The sequence below is a fragment of the Saccopteryx leptura genome, chromosome 4 (assembly GCF_036850995.1).
Source record: "Saccopteryx leptura isolate mSacLep1 chromosome 4, mSacLep1_pri_phased_curated, whole genome shotgun sequence".
Lineage (NCBI taxonomy): Eukaryota > Metazoa > Chordata > Mammalia > Chiroptera > Emballonuridae > Saccopteryx > Saccopteryx leptura.
Window position 1 is genome coordinate 19,862,261 of NC_089506.1, and position 22,582 is coordinate 19,884,842.

The 22,582-nt window shown below is 35.7% G+C and overlaps 1 protein-coding gene across 2 annotated transcripts in view; it reads left to right on the top strand.

Annotated features, from left to right (window-relative positions):
* Positions 1 to 226: 226 nt before the first annotated feature.
* SGCZ (sarcoglycan zeta) overlaps positions 227 to 22,582 on the top strand; it is a 266,376-nt gene continuing 244,020 nt past the window's right edge. For both annotated transcript variants that reach the window (XM_066383534.1, XM_066383536.1), the window contains exon 1: positions 227 to 421. In XM_066383534.1, the coding sequence (XP_066239631.1) occupies positions 227 to 421 (195 nt within the window). The remainder of the gene's footprint in view (positions 422 to 22,582) is intronic.

A 22,582-nucleotide genomic window follows, 5' to 3' on the forward strand; every position in this document is an offset into this window, starting at 1 on the left:
TTATAGAATTGTACACTTGAAACCTATATAGTGTTATTAATCAATGCCACCCCAATAGCTTCAATAAGAAAATTAAAAATGGATTAATAACTAATTTTAATTACATGGCAATAAGTATTTGAGCACTCATTACACACTATTATTAAGTACGTTGTGTCTTTTGATTAAAAAAAATTATTGGTTTTAATTTTGAATGCTTTTCTTTTTTTCTCTTTTTGTTTTCCAGATGACACGAGAACAATACATACTAGCAACACAACAGAATAATCTGCCGAGGGCTGAGAATGCACAGCTATACCCAGTGGGAATTTATGGATGGCGAAAGAGGTGCTTATACTTCTTTGTCCTTCTGCTGTTGGTTACCATGATAGTTAACTTAGCCATGACAATATGGATATTGAAAGTTATGAATTTCACTGTGGTAAGTACCACCATGATTTTTTATTTTTTTTATTTTACATCTATTGCTTTCAGTTCAAAGACAATACAATTATTATTTTTAATTGAAAGTTATTGATCTTAATCTTTACATGTAGGTGTCTTAAAATTCCAAAGGCTGCCATATATTGTTTTAAGATTGCATTCTATATGTGTATTTATGAAACACATCTGGTATTACTAACTGCCATTTCACTGTGGGAAATTTAGACAATGAGACAGCATAGCATATTGATTCATTCGATACTTAGAAAACTTTTAACCAATACACAGGAACTATTGCTTGCTCTACCTGGGAAATTAAAAAATGAGTCTGATACTTTACAATAAAATTAGATAATATTTCACAATTAAAATTAACATCAGAAACCTTTGGAATACTTTGTACAGAGTATTTGCCTCTTTATATCTGCTTCCCATGTAACAGTATGATCAGATCTAAAGCTTGGAATTATACCTGGATTGCATGAAACAATGCCTGCAATTGCCATCAGATGGTATTCTCATTCTTTTGGAGTACAGATGTAGTAAATGGGAGGCAAAACAGAAACTAAATCAAAGTTTTATGAAAATTAATAACCTGATAGTAAAGTAATTTTATAATTCATTGATAAATTTTGAATATGTATAATAAACCTATTAGCATGAATGATCTGAAAATATTTAACTGCTTCAGCAAAGTGTAATTTAGCTCATTTTATATTTTTCTGGCTAAATGCTTAAACTTCTCTGCTCTGCCTTTAAACCTTATGGCTTCTACGCAGAGATCACAGATACCCTCACATCCAAGCAGGCATCTTTCCCGTGCTAACTAGGCAACTGTTCTTTTTAGTACTCTGCATCCTGGGGGGCAAGAGAAGAGCTGGCTGTTTAACTTCACTGATCTACCTACATTGGATATTATTAAAAAAACAAACAAACACCTCTGCTGTGTATTCAATTACCAAACATAATTTCTTTCTGACTTTATTAAAATCTAACTGTAACTTGAAACAGAATCTCAAAAGGAAAACGTGAGTCAGCATTCGTCCGTAGGGTAGAGCCTGCGGTTGTGTGCAGAAGGAGCCAGAGACAGACTGGGGGAGTGGGGGCTAACCTTCCAGAGAGGAAAAACCGAACCTGTGCAAATCATGATAAAACAACATACACCCATAGAGAAAAATAAGCTGAACAGGATTTCATTCGATCCAGTGCAGTGCAGATTTGAAGCGTTTTCATCAAAGAAGATATGGAAGACAAAGAAAGAATGGGCATGAATCAGTATGTTCTAGGACTTGAGAAAGTACCTGTATCCTAGCCATGGGCACATGTTCCCAGTTACTGTTCCAGGCCTGTGAGCCTGTGGGTGGCCAGAGGTGGAATTGGCTACTGGGTCAGTTAGTGCTTTTGAGACTCTCTGGTAGTACATCTGAACCATTGCTTTATCTCAAGGGTTGGCTCTGTCAGTCTCCTCGTCCTTCCTTCCCCCTACACGCACTTGGACATATTTTGGTACAAATGTCACTAATTCTACACCTAGACTTCTTGTTCCTCTGAGCTCTGCTCCTGCCTTCTCTCACTAGGACTGGACTTCATTAATAATTCATTTATCACATTAGTGAGGGCAATGTGAATCCCCTTTCAGATTCTTCCATGCTTTCAGATCTATCAGTCAGACTCGCTATTGCTGACAGCAGCTTCTTCAACCTTAACTTAAAAAAAAATTAAAAATAGATAAAGAGTAGAATTTTCTCCAAGTTTGGACATTTTTAAGCTCTATTTCTATTTCCTCTACGAAAAGGCATCTTTCAAAGGTCATGAAAGATGTGATCAACTCTCACATCAGGGAGTCTTGATCCTATCCAGTGACCAGGCCACAGGGATCTTCAGATGCAAGTCATGTAAGCTTCTCAAGCATATTTAAATTAATTAGGAAAATAGACCTAAATGCATAATTACATGGCTGCATGCATCCAGCTCCCCATATCCTGCCTCATGCTGAGGCCAAGACTAGATAAGCCATTCAAGGAAAATAATTGAAACAATCACCTTTGTCCTCAGGATCCACACAAGCCTCAGGGTTTCTGTTCCTTATGGAGCTATCTAATTTGAACCTCAGCTGGTAAATTAGTAAATGTCATCATATTCTTGGAGATAATGAAAAGGAGTTTATTTTCATAGGAGGCTTGATAGAGGTATATCTTTCTTTAAAATTATATGTTTACTGTTTTATAATCAAAAGACTATATACTTCAGCTACTTGTATATAGCTGAAATAAACAGAAAGGTAAAATTGTAATTATTGCATGAAGATAATTTTTGGTAGGGCAAATATTCCCTATCTCAATTAAATAATTTATAATTTTTCAGAAAAATTCCAAATTACTTAAGTGATTGCAGAAATTAGCCATTCTCAATACTATACATCAGATTGTGTTGTATGTACTTGAAAAGTGTGAAACATTTTGTAATCCTCTTACATTAGAGCAATAAAAAAATCAATTTTATATTTTCTCTGGTACATTACAATTGCATCTATCTTTAAGAGTGAACACAGAAACCACTTGCAATAGTATATACGATGTAGTAAATGATGTGTAAATTGTTTGGGGATTATTATTGATCTGCACAAAATGTATATCATTTTCATTTTAACTGTTGCCATCCAATACATAACAGTATGTGTCTGTTAACATCTTTTATTTGAGCAAACAAAGCCTGTTATTGTTATCAAAATGGTGTGTTTTTGACTCAGCAAAGGTTGCTGCTTGGAGTCATTATGATCAGTGTTATACATGATCTGTATGGTTGCTGCAATTTTATTCTTTTTCACACTATGTGAAAAGTAAAATCACTCTGTGTATGGCCGGTAGTCGCCACCATCATTCCCATTCACATGCAGGTTTCTATTAGATTCAGACAAATGGTAAGGAAACAGTGGAGCCAAAAAATGTCGGGCCATTCCTTTATTCAAGTCTTGTACCAGCCGAAGAGCAAACACTCAAGGAAAACACTTCCCTCTTCATTCAGAGCTCACAAAGCTACTGACACATTCTCTGGTTCCACAACCAGGAGAATCTTTTTCAGTTCCTCCTAGAATCAAAGGTCTCACCAGTCCCAAAGCCCCTCAGCTCTGGTTCCCCATCTGCCAACGTGGCTTCTTACTCTGCAAAACTTGCTTCTCTCTCTTTTCTTGGCATCTTGGCTTCTTTCTCCTCCTCCTCTTTCCTGTCCTTCTTTTTATAACTTTTCTGGTAGAAAACCTCTCCTCCAGCAAACATGATCATAACAATGGCCCTTTCCAAGCAGGAAGGTAATTTGCAGTTTCATAGATCACATGCCTGACACTGCTCAGCACCATTTTTTAACACTAAAAGTGAGCAAACTCAAAAAATACAAATTTTACAAACTCATTTGCCCAACACTCTGCTATTGAGATATTCAGCGATAGAGAATCAAGGCAAAGAAAATGAGTTTACACCACAGGGTGAAAGACTTAAGATGAATATAAATAATAATTTGGGGATATGAGAGTTGATAAATATAAGAATGAGTTGCAGAGAGAGATTTAGAGATTTTAAAAGCCCATTTCTCTCCAATCAGTACAACCCAATCACATATTGTTGCTGTTGTTATTGTGGTTGAATTGTTGGTTGGTGTATCTTTGTGGTTCAACATAAATAGACTAGTCTAGCAAAGCTGTTAAATCCAGGCATTTGATGAGCTAATATTCTTTTCTTGGGTCAATTACTCCTTCTAAGTAAATAGTTCTGTATTTGAAACTGAAAATTAATATAAAATTAAAGTATTCGTTTTAATCACAAGAGTACCAAGTGAAGGTTGGTAGAACTCCACTGGAACTTAATTTGATTAGATGTGTTAACCAGCCATCAAAAGAAAGAATGGAAACTTAAGTGCCACTTATTAGGCAAAGAGGGAGAGGAAATTTATGAATGTTGTGACTGAGAAGTCAAGAATACCCAGATGTCCGCAATAATTGAAACAATCAATTAATGGAACAAATTGGGGAAAAGTTCCAATTTGCAACATACTATCATTTCTTATTGTGTCCTTCCAAAAACTGTTACGCCTGTGGCTCTCTTCATTTTCCTCTAGGAGGACCATTACATTGGAATGAACATTTCGGTCTCTGTGTAAACAGTCAGTCCTCATATTTATCAAATCTGTGACCTCATCCCAAATGCATTCTATTTCTTATCCAGAATCCATGCATATACGCAGACATAAGTGAAGCTTAAATGTCAAATCAACATATTTCCTCAATTTTAGTTACTTTTTTCTCCTCTCCTTTTCATCAAAAAATAATTTCTCATTGTATGTTCTTGCTTGTAGTCTGTTTCCTCTCCCCACGGATAGAATGGAAGTGTCACAGGGCCCAGGGGTTTGACCGTTTTTCTACTGCTATATTTCTAAGGCAGAAAACAAATGGTTCTGTAGCCTATGCAGTGGCATTTATTAACTTCTGCATTGAAAATGCAGGTTTGTGTTCTGAACATTACATTTAATAACCCCTAGCAGCCCCTGCAGTTAAGACCTAACCCTTTCCAGGGAGGCAGGCCCAATCTTAATTACCCATATCTGTAATACAGAGAGCTGCCATTGTTAACGCTTTAATTTATTTATTATCCTACAAAAAAATACACATATACTATATATTTAAGGCATAAATAATAAGAACAATAATAAACAAAAAATGAATACCTGTGCCACCATCACCCAGATAGAAAAATTAACTCTACCAGTAGGTCCCAACTCTAAAGAGAACCACAATCCTGAATGTTTTTTTATTTTTTTAATTCATTTTTATTAGTATATGTGTGTGTGTGTGTTAACCTCAGAAGTATACTGCTTTTAGTTAAAAAATATGTTTGTGAGATTTATCCTGTGTGTAGCTGCAATTTATTTATTTAATGCTGCAAATTTTACTGAATGAACATATGTAATTTATCTACCAAGAATCCTTTTGATTTCTTTCCAACGGATTGTTGTTGTTGCTTGATTTGTTCTCACAAACAGTGATCCTATGAACCTTCTTGTATATCGTAATTGTAGTTATACACATGCAACTGTTTTTTTAGGTTCTAAAGTCTAAAGTGCACATCTAGGAATATTTTTTTTTAATTTTAATTTTATTTTATTTATTCATTTTTAGAGAGGAGAGAGAGAGGGAGAGAGAGAGACAGACAGAGAGAGAGAAGGGGGGAGGAGCTGGAAGCATCAACTCCCATATGTGCCTTGACCAGGTAAGCCCAGGGTTTCGAACCGGCGACCTCAGCATTTCCAGGTTGACGCTTTATCCACTGCGCCACCACAGGTCAGGCCACATCTAGGAATATTGACTGTCAATATAAATTATTCCCCAAAGTGACCAAATCAGTTTTAGTACCACCAGCGACCTGTAAGAGTTGTTTTGTATTCTTTAGTTCTTAACAGGGAATTTGTAGATAAAATAAATTTCTACCTCTTAAGCTTCACATCTGTCAGCCAGCATCTCATGACGATCTTCCTTATTTATTACTTTGTTTGTTTGTTTAGGTGCTTCTTTATCACAGACTTATTCCTACATTATATCTCTGTGATAGAATTTATTATGTTGTAGTAGATATATAATTATGGTTCATTTAAATATATATTCTTCTTCATCATCAACTTTCCCCTGGTCCCATTAATGTGAAAATTCCTAAAGGAGCAACAGCTGGTTTTATTTTCTTACTTACCTTGGTATCTTGTTCAAGCACATAACAGGTGATACATTACTTTTAGTTGACTTTATAATTTTAAATGATCTAAATTCACTTTTACTACAGGGAGCCTCAAATTTAATGTCTTGAATTTTCCACCTTCTTTCTTTGTAACACTGCTTCGGATTCTAGTTGGTTTACATTTTTTACATGGTGAGCATTTGTTTTTAGCTGAAATCTCACTCTGCCCCATTAACAGAGTGATACTCCTGAAGTCCTTTCACATGTATGAGCAAGGTGACCAGTTTCCCCTGAGAAGACAAGCATAGAACTCTTTCTCCCAGAATCCTGAAGCACTTAGATACAATTGCTTTGTAGTGAAAAAGTATAGTCCTTTGAAGCTCCAATTACTAACTCTGATTGACTTCTTCAGTAATAACTACAACAAATCCCAGTTGTTTATTTTTCACAAACACCCACACAACCTTTGGATTTTATGTAAAAACATTCTTTTCCTCTGTCATCCTGATTCGTCTTCCTTTAACACGAGGTCAGTCAGTAATGAAGAGGTGCCACAGCCTGCCAATTGTGTGTAAGTAACCATGCTCTCTGCCATCGCTTTGTCACCGTCTCACTAGAATAATTAACCTGGCTTCTAATAGTGAGAAAAATCACTGTATTTCTTGACATGCAGGCTCCCTTGGGAGGGCACCCTCTACCATCGAGCTTGGCTTGCCCACTACAATCACACATTACTTCCTTAAATACCTTTGTTTAACAACAGAAATCAATGCAAGATTAAGATTGTCAGCAAAACTTTGGTGACCCAGCTTGGTTTCTTGTTTGGCATTTTGCAATTTTCTGAATTTACTTTAATAAAAAAATAATAAAGGACACATACAGGACAAATAAAATAAGCGCCCTCTAATTTTAATATCTCTTCCGCAGGTACTGAAAGTTGAAAGGGATCACTAACAGCAGAAACTAGAAATACAGGGAAATTTTATTCAAGTTGCCTACAAAGATAAAATAAGGGATGAGTGTTTTAAAATTGCATTTCTTATAACATTATTATATAATGTAAACTCAATATAATTTTAAAAATTTTTGAACATCATTGCCTTTCTAATAGGTATTCATTTTTCTCAAAAACTCATAAACATATCAAGCCGTATTTTGTGCATGGAACAATTTACAAATGTAAAATGAATTCACTTTATGTTCATAAGTTTTATATCACCAGTGAAAATGCTTGAGTCTCCACTACTTGCCATTGAGGTATTTTCCCAACGTGGTTGTCAGTACCAAGGTTTCCATAGATAGCTGGTACTGCCAAAACTACCTCCCATTATCCATCAAGCAGCGGTTAAAGCATGGACTCGGGCATTGGACCATTAAGACTGAATCCTGGTTTTGCTGCTTATTAGCTATGTTACATGAGGCAAGTTATTTAAAGTGTTGTTGTTGCCTGACCTGTGGTGGCGGCGCAGTGGATAAAGCATCGACCTGGAAATGCTGAGGTCACTGGTTCGGAACCCTGGGCTTCCTGGTCAAGGCACATATGGGAGTTGATGCTTCCAGCTACTCTCCCCTGTCTCTCTCTCCTCTCTATATCTCTCTCTCTATCCCTTTCTCTCTCCTCTCTAAAATGAATAAATAAAATAAAATAAAGTGTTGTTGTTTATTCTTCTGCAGAATGGGTGTGATGTTATCATTTATTTTATTATATTGTTGTAGAAATCAAAATGATTGTAACAGTGAAAATCCTTTAGGTGTTTCTGGCATATCTTAACAGCTATCTAAGTGTTTGCTATTATTACTCTTACTCATTTTCTGCTATTCCAAACATTGTGTGAATTAATTTGAGTGCTATAAATTTTAGCATAAAAGCCCTGGCCAGGTAGCTTAGTTGATTAGAGTGTTGTTCTCAAGAACCTAGGTTGTGGGTCTGATCTCTGATCAGGGCACATACAAGAAACAGAAGAACAACAAATTGAGCTCTCTCTTTCTCTCTCTCTCTCTCTCTTCCCTTTCCTTTCTCTCTCTCAAATCAATCAATAATTATTTTTAAGTTGAGCATAAAACAGTCTTAACACAAAAAGATCTTAATACATGTGTCAAAAAATAAGTAGTAAATATATGAGGGTTTCTATAATTGTGTTCATCCTAAAGATATATATAAAGATTAAATGCATAAGCATTGGAGCTAGTTAACCAGATGCACTTTCTGGTCACTTAGCAACACGACTTGGGTGAGTTACTTAACCTCTTTAACTCCATCCAATTTCTTCATCTGTAAAATGATCAAAGATGTTGACCTGTGAAGATATTAGAAGTATTAAGTGACTAAATGCTTATATAAGTGCTGAAAATTGAGCCTCAGAGTAAGCACTCAATTGATGCCAGCTAGGTGTAATAACATATACTATCCATTCATTATTAGCTGTTACTAATTAAAGTTATTTTATATGATACACTTTGTCACAGGAAATGTATCATTTCCTTGGGATGTTGCAAAAGTCATTAAGATTTCTTTTGAAATTCTAATTTAATACTGAGATACAAAACAGTTTGCCTAAAACTTCTAAGAGGATCCCAGTTCAGCTGTCAAAAGCATCATTATTTTGATGAGCCTCCACTGTTTATTTTCTGAACTTGCATTACCTGAAAGTAAGCTTCCTGGCCTGTCTGAATGAGAGAGCACATTTGCTGGGAAATGTTCATCTCTTCTTTGAACCATTTGGAAAAACATTGGACTTAAAAAATGACTGTGTGATAAAAGGAGCTATTCATTCTTGATCCTAAATGTTCCAAGATTCTTTAATATTCAGTTTTAAAGTATTACTCGATAGAAATTTTGTAATATGACTTATGTTTATAACTTCCTAAATTATAACCCTTACGATATACTGTAACTCTTTAGTTATGAGATTGCAGTTTATGATGCCTGGGAGCCCACTTTTATTTAAGATGTAGTTTATATCCAGCAGATCATTTGCTTTAAAGACTAGACCTTATAGACTTTCACAGTACATCAAAGTAAATATTATAACCCCTTTGGCAATTGAAGACATAGAAGCTTAGAACAAATAAACAAACTTTCCTAGGTCAAACTGGTGAGCAAATTTAGATGCAAGGTCTGTACGATTTTAATGCTCATGCCTTTTTCATCACATTACCTTGCATTAATATTAGTAAAATTAAATAAAGATACCTCAATCCTCTCAATAATTATTAATGCAGTGGAGGAAGGTACCCCATCTCTGATTGACAAAGAGTAATTAGAACAGTGTAAACTTCTTTGTAAGTTCCAGACATGACTACACTTTTGAGTTTGGCAGAGCAAATGTTGGCCTTTAATTTTTGGCTGGAGCAATGATATTTATTAATGGCACCTTTATAAAACAGACAATTATTTTCATAAAGGCTATTTTTTCCTTATGATTTCTTTCTTTCTTTCTTTCTTTCTTTCTTTCTTTCTTTCTTTCTTTCTTTCTTTCTTTCTTTCTTTCTTTCTCTCTTTTGTATTTTTCTGAAGTTGGAAACGGGGAGGCAGTCAGACAGACTCCCTCATGTGCCCGACTGGGATCCACCCAGCACGCCCACCAGGGGGCGATGCTCTGCCCATCTGGGGTGTTGCTCTGTTGCAACCAGAGCCATTCCAGTGCCTGAGGCAGAGACCATGGAGCCATCCTCAGTGCCTGGGCCATCTTTGCTCCAATGGAGCCTTGGCTACGGGAGGGGAAGAGAGAGACTGAGAGGAAGGAGGGGTGGAGGGGTGGAGAAACAGATGGGTGCTTCTCCTGTGTGCCCTGGCTGGGAATTGAACCCGGGACTCCTGCACACCAGGCCGACACTCTACCACTGAACCAACCGGCCAGGGCCTCCCTATGATTTCAATCTATGTATTTCCCTTAAGAATAACTGATTAGCCACGATAACAGACTAGCCTGAAGGTTGATTTAGGATCACAGCGTTTGTGCGCTTGCCTGGACTGACACTCCATTTTCCCAATGACTCCTCGTTATATGAATCATGGTGCCTACGCCACACGATAGTGGAACACTACCTTCTGTGGAGTGGTGCCCACCCTGCAGGACAGGGTCAGTAGTAGAGCCTGCCTGCGGGAGAACCATCCAGCCCGCACCGCCCCTCAGTGTGTTGTGTGTGGATTTATTACAGAATTTATGAGAGTGAATGATATAGTTAATGTTGCAAGACCGCTTCCATTAGAACTCTCTGCTTGCACCTCCTCATAATTTTCTGACAAATTGTTCCCCTCAGAAGAAATTTTTCATGCTTAGTCTTAGCCCAGCAGTATATTTCTTCTCCTTGACTTTATAAAGAAAAATTTAGTCATTTTTACCCAGGTTCAAACCAGTACCAAATGGTACTTCATTTTACTGAAATAAACTACAGAAACAGTGCCATAAGATAAATCATAAACTATATATAGCATATGCAAAATAAAGGACATTAGAATGCCAAATATTCTTCAGGAGAAAAAGGTTTAAGAATATCAAATATTGAATATTTTAAAGTGTACAGACTTGTTAATTCATATGTTTTTAAATGTATTTTTTTTAATTTTTTTAATTAGTTGACATACATTATTAGATTAGTTCTGGTGTACAACACAGTGTTTAGACATTTATATAACTTACAAAGTGATCACCATCCTGATAAGTTAGGAACTCTCATACATATTTATTACAATATTACTGACTTAATTTCCTGTGCTTTATTTTACATACCCATGTCTATTCTGTAACAATCAATTTGTTTCTTTTTTTAATTCCTTGCCTTTTTACATCTATTTCTTCAACCACCTCCCATCTGGAAACCATCAAATGGTTCTTTGTATCTATGAGTTTGTTCCTATTTTGTTTGTTCATTTGTTTTGTCTTTTGGATCCACATATAAATGAAATCATATGACATTTGTCTTTCTCTTTCTGGCTTACTTCACTCAATACAATACCCTGTATGTCCATCTATGTCGCAGATGGTACGATTTCATTCATTTTTATGGCTAAGTCACATGTTTAATAGATTGTATACTATAGAGAGCTAGAGAGGACTAATTCAGTAGCTTCCATTTACTTAGCAAATGATCTGTTTATAGTTAACAATACTAGTATGTTATATTAGTACTATTAATTTATTATGCACTATTGATATGTACTTTGTCTGGAGATAAGTTTAAAAACTAACAATAATAACGTTTTTAATTACATTATTGTTGAAATTAATAAATTTATATTATTTCTGCCCAATAAGATTATTTTTATTAACGTAACATCTTTGTTTAAAAACAACAAATACAACAACATTTCAACTATGTATTTGAAAAGAAAAGTTATCTTATTTTTACAAAATACAAAAACATTAACCCTTCTTAACATAATTACCATTATTTCATTTTAAAACTTAAAATCCCTCCCAAGTTTCCTACTAAAATAGAAAGATTACATAAGACATAATGGATGTTATTATTGGTGAGAATAAACACATGAGCACTTATTACCTTAAGTTCAATGTGATCAAACATAAAACTTGATGTTCTAGCTGTGAGACACCCAAATGGACAGGGATTTTATCTGTCTGGACTTTCATCTGTACCATGTCAAGTCTGAGAATTCTAGTCACCGAGGAAAGTCACAGGTACTGTCAAGATTTATAAAATGAACAGCTCCCTTCACTGGCATCCAAAGAAATGCAATTAAATCAGCAGTTAAATAACCTTTTGAAGTTTCTTATAGGCTTTTAAATAAACTATTTTTAGAGAAGCTTTAGGTTCACAGCAAATACAGAGTTCTGTATACTCTCTGTCCCCAAACATGCACGGCCTCCCTCACCAAAAATATCTCCCACCAGAGTAGCATATTTGTAACAGTTGATGAACTTACACTGAAACGTCCTTATCATCCAAAGTCCATAGTTTACAACAGGGTTTACTCTCGCTGTGCATTCTGTGTGTTTTGACAACTTTATAATGGTGTATATCCACTATGATAGTATCAGCACAGACATTTAATTGACATAAAAATCCTCTGGTATGTACTCTAAAAATAATTAGAAATGAGGAGCAAAATTTGTGTCCAAAGAATTACATCTTCTGTTTAAAGGAGACAAAGATATAGATGAGAAGTTAAAGCTATAGTAATAAATTTATGTGTATAATGTTAATCACTAAAATTATTTTTTCAAATAATAATTTTGAACAAGGATTTATGGTACAACAGCAAGTGCAAATGCACAATTAAAATAACATGAACATGTAATATTATAGCAAGTCACTAGAAAAATTACATATAAAACAATATTAAGTAAAAAGCAAAATATTATCATATATAGCTATGTTGTTTTACTGCTGCTTTCTAAGTGTTTTCTTCTTTTCAATTTCATCTTGTACTTTTGTGTAACCTTTACACAATGAGCATGGATTCTATAATCAGTGGAAATCTGTGTTAAATATAGTGAATTCATTATGTTCAACATAATGGCTTTGATTGTATTTTGCTTTTCTCTGGAGTAAATCCAAAAATATGGATTGTCATTGAAAATCTCGTTTAAAAGAATGTATGAAATAATACTGAATGAATACTTAAAAATAGTACTATGTGGCCCTGGCCAGTTGGCTCAGTGGTAGAGCGTCAACCTGGCATGCGGGAGTCCCGGGTTCGATTCCTGGCCAGGGCACACAGGAGAAGCACCCATCTGCTTCTACACCCCTCCCCCTCTCCTTCCTCTCTGTCTCTCTCTTCCCCTCCCGCAGCCAAGGCTCCATTGGAGCAAGGTTGGCCCGGGTGCTGAGGATGGCTCTGTGGCCTCTGCCTCAGGCATTAGAATGGCTCTGGTTGCAGCAGACCAATGCCCCAGATGGGCAGAGCATCACCCCCTGTTGGGCATTTTGAGTGGATACCGGTCGGGTGCATGTGGGAGTCTGTCTGACTGCCTCCCCATTTCCAGCTTCAGAAAAATACAAAAAGGAAAACAAAATAGTACTATGCTAATTGCTCTATTTTACTTAAGAAAATGCAGAAAAAAGATTTTCAAATTTCAAAGTAAACACACTTTTTTCTTTCAGATGAAATGAGACTTTAAACCTGCCAAGATGGGCTTAATGTATATTTTATAAAAGAGGCATCCTATCCTTGATCAGTAACACACTCTTCTTCTGATGTTGTCAGCTAAAAATAACATCAAGTGCATCAGGGAATCTTACTGACCTGCCAAGACCTGTATGGAAATTTAATCTTTAGTTATGAGCCGTTGAACAATAGATTAAGAAATATTTTCATTTTCTTCCTCAATTATTTTTATATTAAAATGAATTTAGTCCCTAGGAAACAAACTGAGTTCAATTACTAGAAATCGTATGACCTTTATTTTCCCACTGGGTGGGAAAAAGCTATGCTTGACCGACCTGGTTATAATTTTACACGAAGAAAGTACTTGACTCTCTCCCTCACCAACTTGGTCTGATTTCTGTACCTACTGTGATAGATATGAATATTTTAAAACAGGTCACTGCTTTCCCATTGCATAGTTTCACTCAATTAACTTGAACATCTTGTTGTGAATATTTAACTTGATAATTTTGTTGTGAATAGCTTTTATTTTAGCTTAAATGTGAAATAAATTTATAAAACTCATAAAATAGTAAAACTCATGTAATTCTTAAACAACCACTATATCGCCTACTTCCTTCACTTACTTTTCTGACATGATATTTGAGCAAGATCCCTCTTTAGGATTCAATGTATGTTTTGCATAAAGAGCTACTTTCATAAAGCCAATATACAATATATATTCACTTCTTCTTAACAATCATATTTATTTACTGTTTTATTATTATTATTATTATTATTATTATTATTATTATTAGTGAGGGGGAGACAGACAGGGACAAACAGACAGGAAGGGAGAAAGATGAGAAGCATTAACTTCTTGCTCACTTTAGTTCTTCATTGATTGCTTTTTCACATGTGCCTTGACTGGAGGACTCCAGCTGAGCCAGTAACCCCTTGCTCAAACCAGCGACCTTGAGATCAAGCCAGAGACCTTGGGCTTCATCCAGCGACCTCTGGGCTCAAGCCAGCGACCTTGGGTTCATGTCTATGATCCTGCTCTCATTCTGGGGACCTCAGGGTTTCAAACCTGGGACCTCAGCATCCCAGGCCGATGCTCTATCCACTGCACCAACACCTGTTCAGGCTCCTAAAGATTACATTTAAAGTAACAAGTTCAATATGCTATTAAAGTGAAATAATTTTCCAATTGTAATTTTATTTTAAGTAAATTTATTGGAAGATAACAAATTATTTCTTAACTAAACACATTTGTTTGTATTTCATCCCTTCTAAAAAAATCAATTTCTGCCTGACCAGGTGGTGGCACAGTGGATAGAGTGTCGAACTGGGATGCCAAGGTCCCAGGTTCGAGACCCCAAGGTCGCCAGCATGAGCGCAGGCTCATCTGGTTTGAGCAAAAGCTCATCAGCTTGGACCCAAGGTCACTGGTTCGAGCAAGGGGTTGCTGGGTCTGCTGAAGGCCCGCGGTCAAGACACATATGAGAAAGCAATCAATGAACAACTAAGGTGCTGCAATGCACAACAAAAAACTAATGATTGATGCTTTTCATCTCTCCATTCCTGTCTGTCTGTCCCTATCTATCTCTCTCTCTGACTCTCTCTCTCTGTAAAAAAGAAAAAAATATCAATTTCTGTGCTCTATTTTATTAACATTGAGGATCAGAATTCTTCTTGTGGATCATTTATCTTAAGGTCTATACATTTTCTACTGGTAATTCTCCTAAATAAAATTTTTTTTATTGAAGTTTATAAACTAATATAGAAATTAGCAATCTTGCCTGACCTGTGGTGGCGCAGTGGATAAAGCGTTGACCTGGAAATGCTGAGGTCGCCGGTTTGAAACCCTGGGCTTGCCTGGTCAAGGCACATATGGGAGTTGATGCTTCCAGCTCCTTCCCCCTTTCTCTCTCTCTCTCTCTCTCTCTCTCTCTCTGTCTCTCCCTCTCCTCTCTAAAAATGAATAAATAAATAAAAATAAATTAAAAAAAAAATAGAAGTCACAGAAATTAGCAATCTAAAATTTACATCCATGACTCTGCATCACTTCTTTAAGGTATTGGTGATGATACTAATACTGTTTTTCAGAATGCTCATGAGAATACTGATGGTTTGGGTACTTACGTAGCAAAATAATAATGGCAAATTCTCAACCCCTGAATTTCAGCACAGTTGTGGCAGCTTCCTGATAATAAACAAGCAGTGTGTTCTCACAGTCATACTCAATAAAACAAACAAAAACAGGAAAACAACTTAATTTATTGCAAAATTAAATAATTTAAGAAATCCTGCTCTTTTCCAAATAGTAACCCAAGTCTAAGTTCTGAAACTCCAAACAGAATTTAACAATGTCCTCAATCAGGACCTATCTTGACCTTATGTTTTTATTTGGTTTCTCTACTGCAGGGTTTGGGAACCTATGCCTCTCGAGCCAGATGTGGCTCTTTGATGGCTGCATCTGGCTCACAGACAAATCTTTAATAAAAATAATAATAATGTTAAAATATAAAACATTCTCATGTATTACAATCCTACTGCTCATGTTCATGGTTGCGGGTGGCTGGAGCCAATCACAGCTGTCCTTGGGAACAATACCAAATTTTTATTGGATAATGCATAACGTACGCGGGTCATTGTATGGCTCTCATGGAATTACATTTTAAAATATGTGGCGTTCATGGCTCTCTCAGCCAAAAAGTTTCCCGACTCCTGCTCTACTGAAACACAGGAACTAGTTAGCCAGTGTTTTGTGTCCAGGAGGAAGGAAGAGAAAGATCAGTATATAATGTGTATATTCTACCCTCTAAGTGTCTTAAATCTTCTTAAATTTCATTGTTCTCTCCTGCTTATTCATTATAAAGGAGAAATTAACCCTCAGATAAAGCTGGGTGTTAATAAAAATGTAAATTTTGAATGTAAAACATTTTCATTATATTAGCAGATTGGGCAAGAGCAGTACCCATTGTTACTTTGGAATTATGGTTAGTATTATAAAAATGTTTACTTTCTGTGCCCCTGTACATTAATACAATTCTAATTGTAATTATAAAATTGACCTTTGCCTAACCTGTGGTGGCGCAGTGGATAAAGCGTCGACCTGGAAATGCTGAGGTCGCCGGTTTAAAACCCTGGGCTTGCCTGGTCAAGGCACATATGGGAGTTGATGCTTCCAGCTCCTCCCCCCTTCTCTCTGTCTCTCCTCTCTCTCTCTCTCTCTCTCTCTCTCTTTCTCTCTTTCTCTCCTCTCTCTCTCTCTCTGTCTCTCCCTCTCCTCTCTAAAATGAATAAATAAATAAAAAAATAAATTTAAAAAAAATTAAAAAAATATATAAAAAAAAAATTGACCTTTATTTTATTATATTCCTAGTCATGAAAGTATTAAGTCAGTAAATGTTTAGAGTATTACAAAAATGAATCCATTGAAGACAGTATGGGAAATTCACCCAAAATCCATTAAAACAATTTTATATAAAGAAAACTTTTTGTTATTAAATATTAATAATCAACTTTCAAAATTTGAGATTTTATTTATCTAATGTACTTAATAATTTATAAAATTTTCTGTGGAAAACCTTTATAATTATTTATAAACTTATTTTTCTTAAAAAATCTATAAATTTATGGAACAAATGTGCTTGTGATAACACTGACCTATTCCTTGAGATTATTAGGTTGAATTTGAAATATAAGGTATCTTGAAAGTTCAATATAAAATAGCTTACTTTTTTGTGTAATAAATGTGTATTTATTATTTGACAACACATTATTTTTTATATAAAACTAATCAGATTACCCACAGAAATATTCTGAGAAATTATCTGAGCTACATGATTTAGAATTTATTATTTGCATTTTACTGAGTAATTCTATTTACCATAATTTTTTCCTTAGGATTGTTTGCTTGAATGATATACTTAGCCTTGATTACAAGAATACAACACACTACTCATAAATATAAAGATTCACACTTTTCAAATAGTTGCTGAAGAGTATAATTTTCTAGAAGCATATTTAACAGTGTATCTTATTTACGTTTTTAATTAGATCAATAGCAAATATATCAAAATTGTCATTTGATACATTCTGTGTAACATTTAGTGTAAAAATATTTACTTAGTTCTGAGTTAAATGTATTTCCCAACTTATGGACAATATAACCTGAAGAGACTGAATATAAAAGGAATAATCGCCAGTAGAGATAAACAGAAATCCTATTTGCCAACGAAGCACAGCCTGAGAAATGTTTGTGACTACGTCTATTAGAAAAGCAATGTATAACAATAGTTAAATGACCTTAGCTTTTTAAAAGAAAACTTTTATTTCCCCAATGGTTGCTTTAGATAGTTTGATTATGTGTAACTATGGAATATTATAGATAGTTGGAATCATATAATATGGTAACTGGTTGAAATTATACCTTCTTATTCACAAAATGACCAGTATACAACAGAGTACTAGGTTGATAGGTTTTATAGATTTAAAATAGCACAGTTTATTCAGAAAAATAAATCAAAGAAAAATTTAATGTGTGTGTAGTCCAAATCTGATGCAGAGTGAGGAGATCATTAATAATGATTGCATTTAATAGGATACACAATTTATGCACAAAGCTTTTCTCATTATGACATGCTTCAGTAAGTCAGGGCATAGTAGTGAATGGAATTAGATACTGAAACTTTTATAAAAATTTCCTAAAATTTTGAGGGCAATTTAGCTAAATGTTTCTACTTCTTAAGGTAATTTAAATGGGTCTGTGTAAGTTATATTCAGAGACTTTTTTTTCTAATTTTGGTAAGAAAATTAACTCTACTAACCTTAAATATAAAGCTCAGTGATTGATAATTTTGCCACCAAATAAATAAAGAATGATAACGAGGAAAACTGTTAGATGCTTATTGATTACAATAACATGAAATTAGTTTAATTACTTTTATGTATGCCATGTTGGCAAATTGTACAGAATTATGAAAAAATAACATTACATTTAGATCAGTTTTTAACTGAGAAATCTGATATTTTGACCCAAAAGAGACAGATTTTTTATACATTTTGATATTAAGGTCATGAATTTAGAAGCTTTGGAAAACATCTAAATCATTAGTAACAACAAGATATGTCTCTTGTTACTTGCACATTGCCAGCACAAATACTTTTATTTATTAGCATTGATTATAAACTCAGGTATTGGGGCAATGGGCTTTGATGAATATCTTAATAGGAAATTTATGTAGAAATAAAAACCTCCATATATTTTTTGTACAGCTGATATTATCGTGTGTGTGTATGTGTGGTGTGTGTGAAGTGCTGCATCAGCCTAGGTTAAAAAAAATAAAATGGTTAGATGCCTCCCTAGTGATCTCACAAAATAGTATTTGTTACTTCATGAATTTACCTTAGTCTAAGCCAGTGGTTCTCAAACTTTGTGAAGTTGGGGCACATTTAAAATTCTACAAATAATTGTAGGCACACTATATACAAATTATGTTATAATAATTAAGTTAAATATTAAAGAAAAGAATATAAAGTCCAAGTGTGCTTTTATGTTAATTAAACAAATAAATATGACAAAATTAAATTTATTCTGACATTAGAAACGTTTTTATGTTACATTTTTTAAGTTACGCTTTTTAGAATTTATAAAAAAGGGGTTAAAATTTTTTAAAAAAACTGCAAAAAAGTTATCTTTTTATATATATAGATACATTCTTAGTAAGATTTAGTAAATTCAGCAGGTCTTGGCATGAATGTGTTAAGTTTTTTTCATTTTTGTGTTTATGAGAAATATGAGCCTGATGTGTCCTAGCAATTTCTTCAATGTTTGGGCATATATTTGAAAGGCAGACTCTCATTTCCTTGTCAATACATTGAAGAATCCCTCTCTTTTTACTCTTAATTGTGTTGAGGGTAGAAAATCCTAATTCACATAAATAAGATGTTGAAAATTGTAGTAAAATGTTCAAAGCTTTTTTAGATATTGCCACATATTGTTCTTTTATAGAAATCCAAAAGGTTTCCAGAGATAATTCCTTATGTTTAATCATCAATCCATGATCAGTGGATATAGCTGCCAGTTCTTCTTCTGTTAATGTTAAACCAAAATCACTTGAAGCTTCCATGAATGGGTTTCTAATCCAATCGTATTGTTCAGTGTTAAGTGATGGAAAATGCTATAAGTTAAATTCTGCCCGTCAGCCTTCAGGTCCTATTTTATTTACACTTAACTTTTGCTCACTTCCAGAATTGGATTTCTCAATATCATGCTTCTTTTTGAGAAATATATTCATTTTATTTGAGTGTGTTTATCTAAAAATAATATAATGATGTGTTAATAATAAATATAATAATGATGTGTTAACAAAAAGAGCGGTATTTCCGTAATGAAATGGTATAATGGAGTAACCATATTTATTTTTATATCTGGGCACATGCCACAAACCAGCAGAGCTAGTAATTCCAGATTTCAAGTGTGAACAGATCAGAATTGAGAAAATATGAAGTTGGGAGGCAAAAACAAAGTGCTCCCAAAAACTGCATCTTACGATATAGATGACGTCACAGTGATGGTGCGGTAGGAAGCGATACCGAAAATCTCCCCATAAACTCAACAAGTTCTTCAACCAGAAACAGAAAAACCTATCCTTGGAGTCTTCAGATGCTTCACAACACACCCGAAGGTAGGATCGAGTGAAAGATTGGCAAAATATATGGTCAAACCCCGGGGGAAATAAGGAGTAAGAAATGCTCCACCTTCCTCTCTAATCCAAACAGGATGGCTTTCACTGAGAACTGAGAATATAGAAACTAAGGCGGGCATAGGGAGTGAATAGATCCAGGCCGTGGTACAAACAGCCAAACCAGGCTGTGGCACGGAGATCCAAGCCGTGGAAAAACCTGGGCAATTCAAGCTAACACGTGCGCCAAACCCAGACAAAGAAAGACAAGTGGGGCAGCCATTTTCCGCATCTCCTGGCTGGCGCGCGCGTGGTTAGTGGGCAAGAGATTCCTATGAACACTTCAGGGGTGGGCGCAGCCCATGCTAACCCACAGAGAAGCAGAGTCAGAGGCCTCTGTGAGGGCAAAAAGCAGCATCTCCTAGGAGCCCCAGCGCCCTGAGGGGACCGGGCACGGGGAGGGAGCTGGAGCCAACTCCAACGGCGAAACTTTTCTGTGTGGGAGGAGGGCTTTCTCGGAGCGAGAGGAGTCCTGCCTGAGACTCAGAATCTGGTCAGCGCGCACGCACGGAGAGTGTGCAGGAGATTCCTCCGAACTCCTCAGGGGTGGGCGCCCGTGTTTTCCCACAGAGGAGCAGAGTCAGAGGTCTATGAGCGGGCCAGGAACGGAATCTCAGGCAGCCCTAGCCCCTTGGGAAAGCCGCACGGGGATAGAACGAAAGCCAATTCCAAAGCTCGATCTTCTCCGTGTGGGTAGGGATTTCACTCGAAGTGTGACCTGTCTGGTGTGACATCCTGGTGGGTGCGCACGGAGAGTGGGCAAGAGATTCCACTGAACGCCTCAGGAGTGGGCACTCGAGTTATCCCACAGAGGGGCAGAGCCAGAGGTCTTTGAGTGGGAGGAAGCCACACCTGATTATGCTAGCAGCTCTGACTGACTGAGCCTTACTCAGAGCCCTGTGCTGAGTGGGAATAGAGTGGGGAGTTGCCAGCTCTTTGAGACTCTTACTATCCAGGCAGAGGCAGCAACAACCCCATAGCTGGATTATCAGGCTTCTAATTGTGGAAGGAAAGACTAGGAGAGAGGCTCCAGGAACACTCTCACAGTGAGAGATCCTCTCACTGTTGGAGCCTATAAACACTAATGAGCCTCGACTGCCAACAAGACTGAAGCCCAATACATGACATTGCCATAGAGAATTATCAACTGCAAACCTCTTCCAGAGCATGCCACAGGGGCAGAACCCGGGGTACAAAGTCACCGACCAGAAAGACAGAAAAGAAAAAGCAAGACGACAACCTCTCAAAATCAAGAATAATCTGCAGACTTTATAACCTATCCCATTTTATTATATTTGTTCATCTGTGTCTCTTTTCTTCATTCTTGATTTTTTTTTTCTACTCCAATTTGGTCATTTAATTCTCTCTCAGTCTTACTCTCGCCTCTCTTTGAACTACACTACCCATAAGTGTTACATCTCCCATTATCTTTTCTTTCCTCCTCCTTTCTCTCTATGAGGGTTGCAATCCAAAACCCCTAACTCTCTCTTTCTCTCTCCTCCTTTTTCTTTTTTCTTCTTTAAGTGGTTCCATCTTTTCTCTCTCTCTCTCTCTTTTCTCCCTCTATATTAGTCTCTTCCTCTCTCCTTTACGTCTTCTCTCATTCAAACCTCAATAACGAACAAATTATCTTATCTGGGACTCAAACTTAAGTTTGTGGCATTTTGGAGGGTTTTTACTTCACCTTTTTAACACATTAGCAGTGCTCCCATCCCTGGCTCTCCATTTTATCTAGTTCTTGTTCCACTAAATACAATAGTAATTTTTTAATTTTCCACCCCTTTTTCCTGTTTTCCTCTTATTCCTCTCATCATAACTCTGAGTCAGCATACACCTAAAAGCAAATCATTTTATTCTTGACCCAAATTTTTTCCTAATTTGCTTTTTGTGGGTCTATACTGCTCCCCCCCTTTTTTTATATATAAATATTTTTTTCTTTTATTTTTTTTTCTTTTTTGTCTTTTTCCTTTACCCCTATATTACTTCTCCCCAATTCAGGCCCTCCGTTACAGGTATTGTTTGTTCTATTTAGTAAAATATAATTCACAGTTCATCACAAGATTTTCTCAAAAAAGAGGGAAGAGGAGAGGAGAGGAAAAAAGGAGGGGAAGGAATTATTCCTTTTTTTTCCTCAAATTTTTATCTTATTTTATTTTTCTTTATTTAATGATTAATTTTTAAAAAAAAAACGCATTTTTTTATTTTTTTTATCCTTTTATTCCTTATAAAATCTCATTAATACTATCAAGAAAACCACCCTCAGATGCCATTAAAGAAGAGAAAATCGAATATCATGGATACAAAAGAAAGAGAGGTAACACAGAGAGATGAGGAAAAATCTATGGAGAAAAAATTTAAGATATTGGAAACCTTGGAGTTAAACGACAGAGAATTTAAAATAGAAATCCTAAAAATACTCAGAGATATACAAGAAAACACAGAAAGGCAATTTAGGGAGCTCAGAAAACAACTCGATAAACACAAAGAGTATATCTCCAAGGAAATTGAAACTATAAAAACAAATCAATCAGAGATGAAAAACTCAATTCATGAGCTGAAAAATGAAGTAACAAGCTTAGCTAATAGAACAGGCCAGATAGAAGAGAGGATTAGCGAAATAGAAGACAAGCAACTTGAGG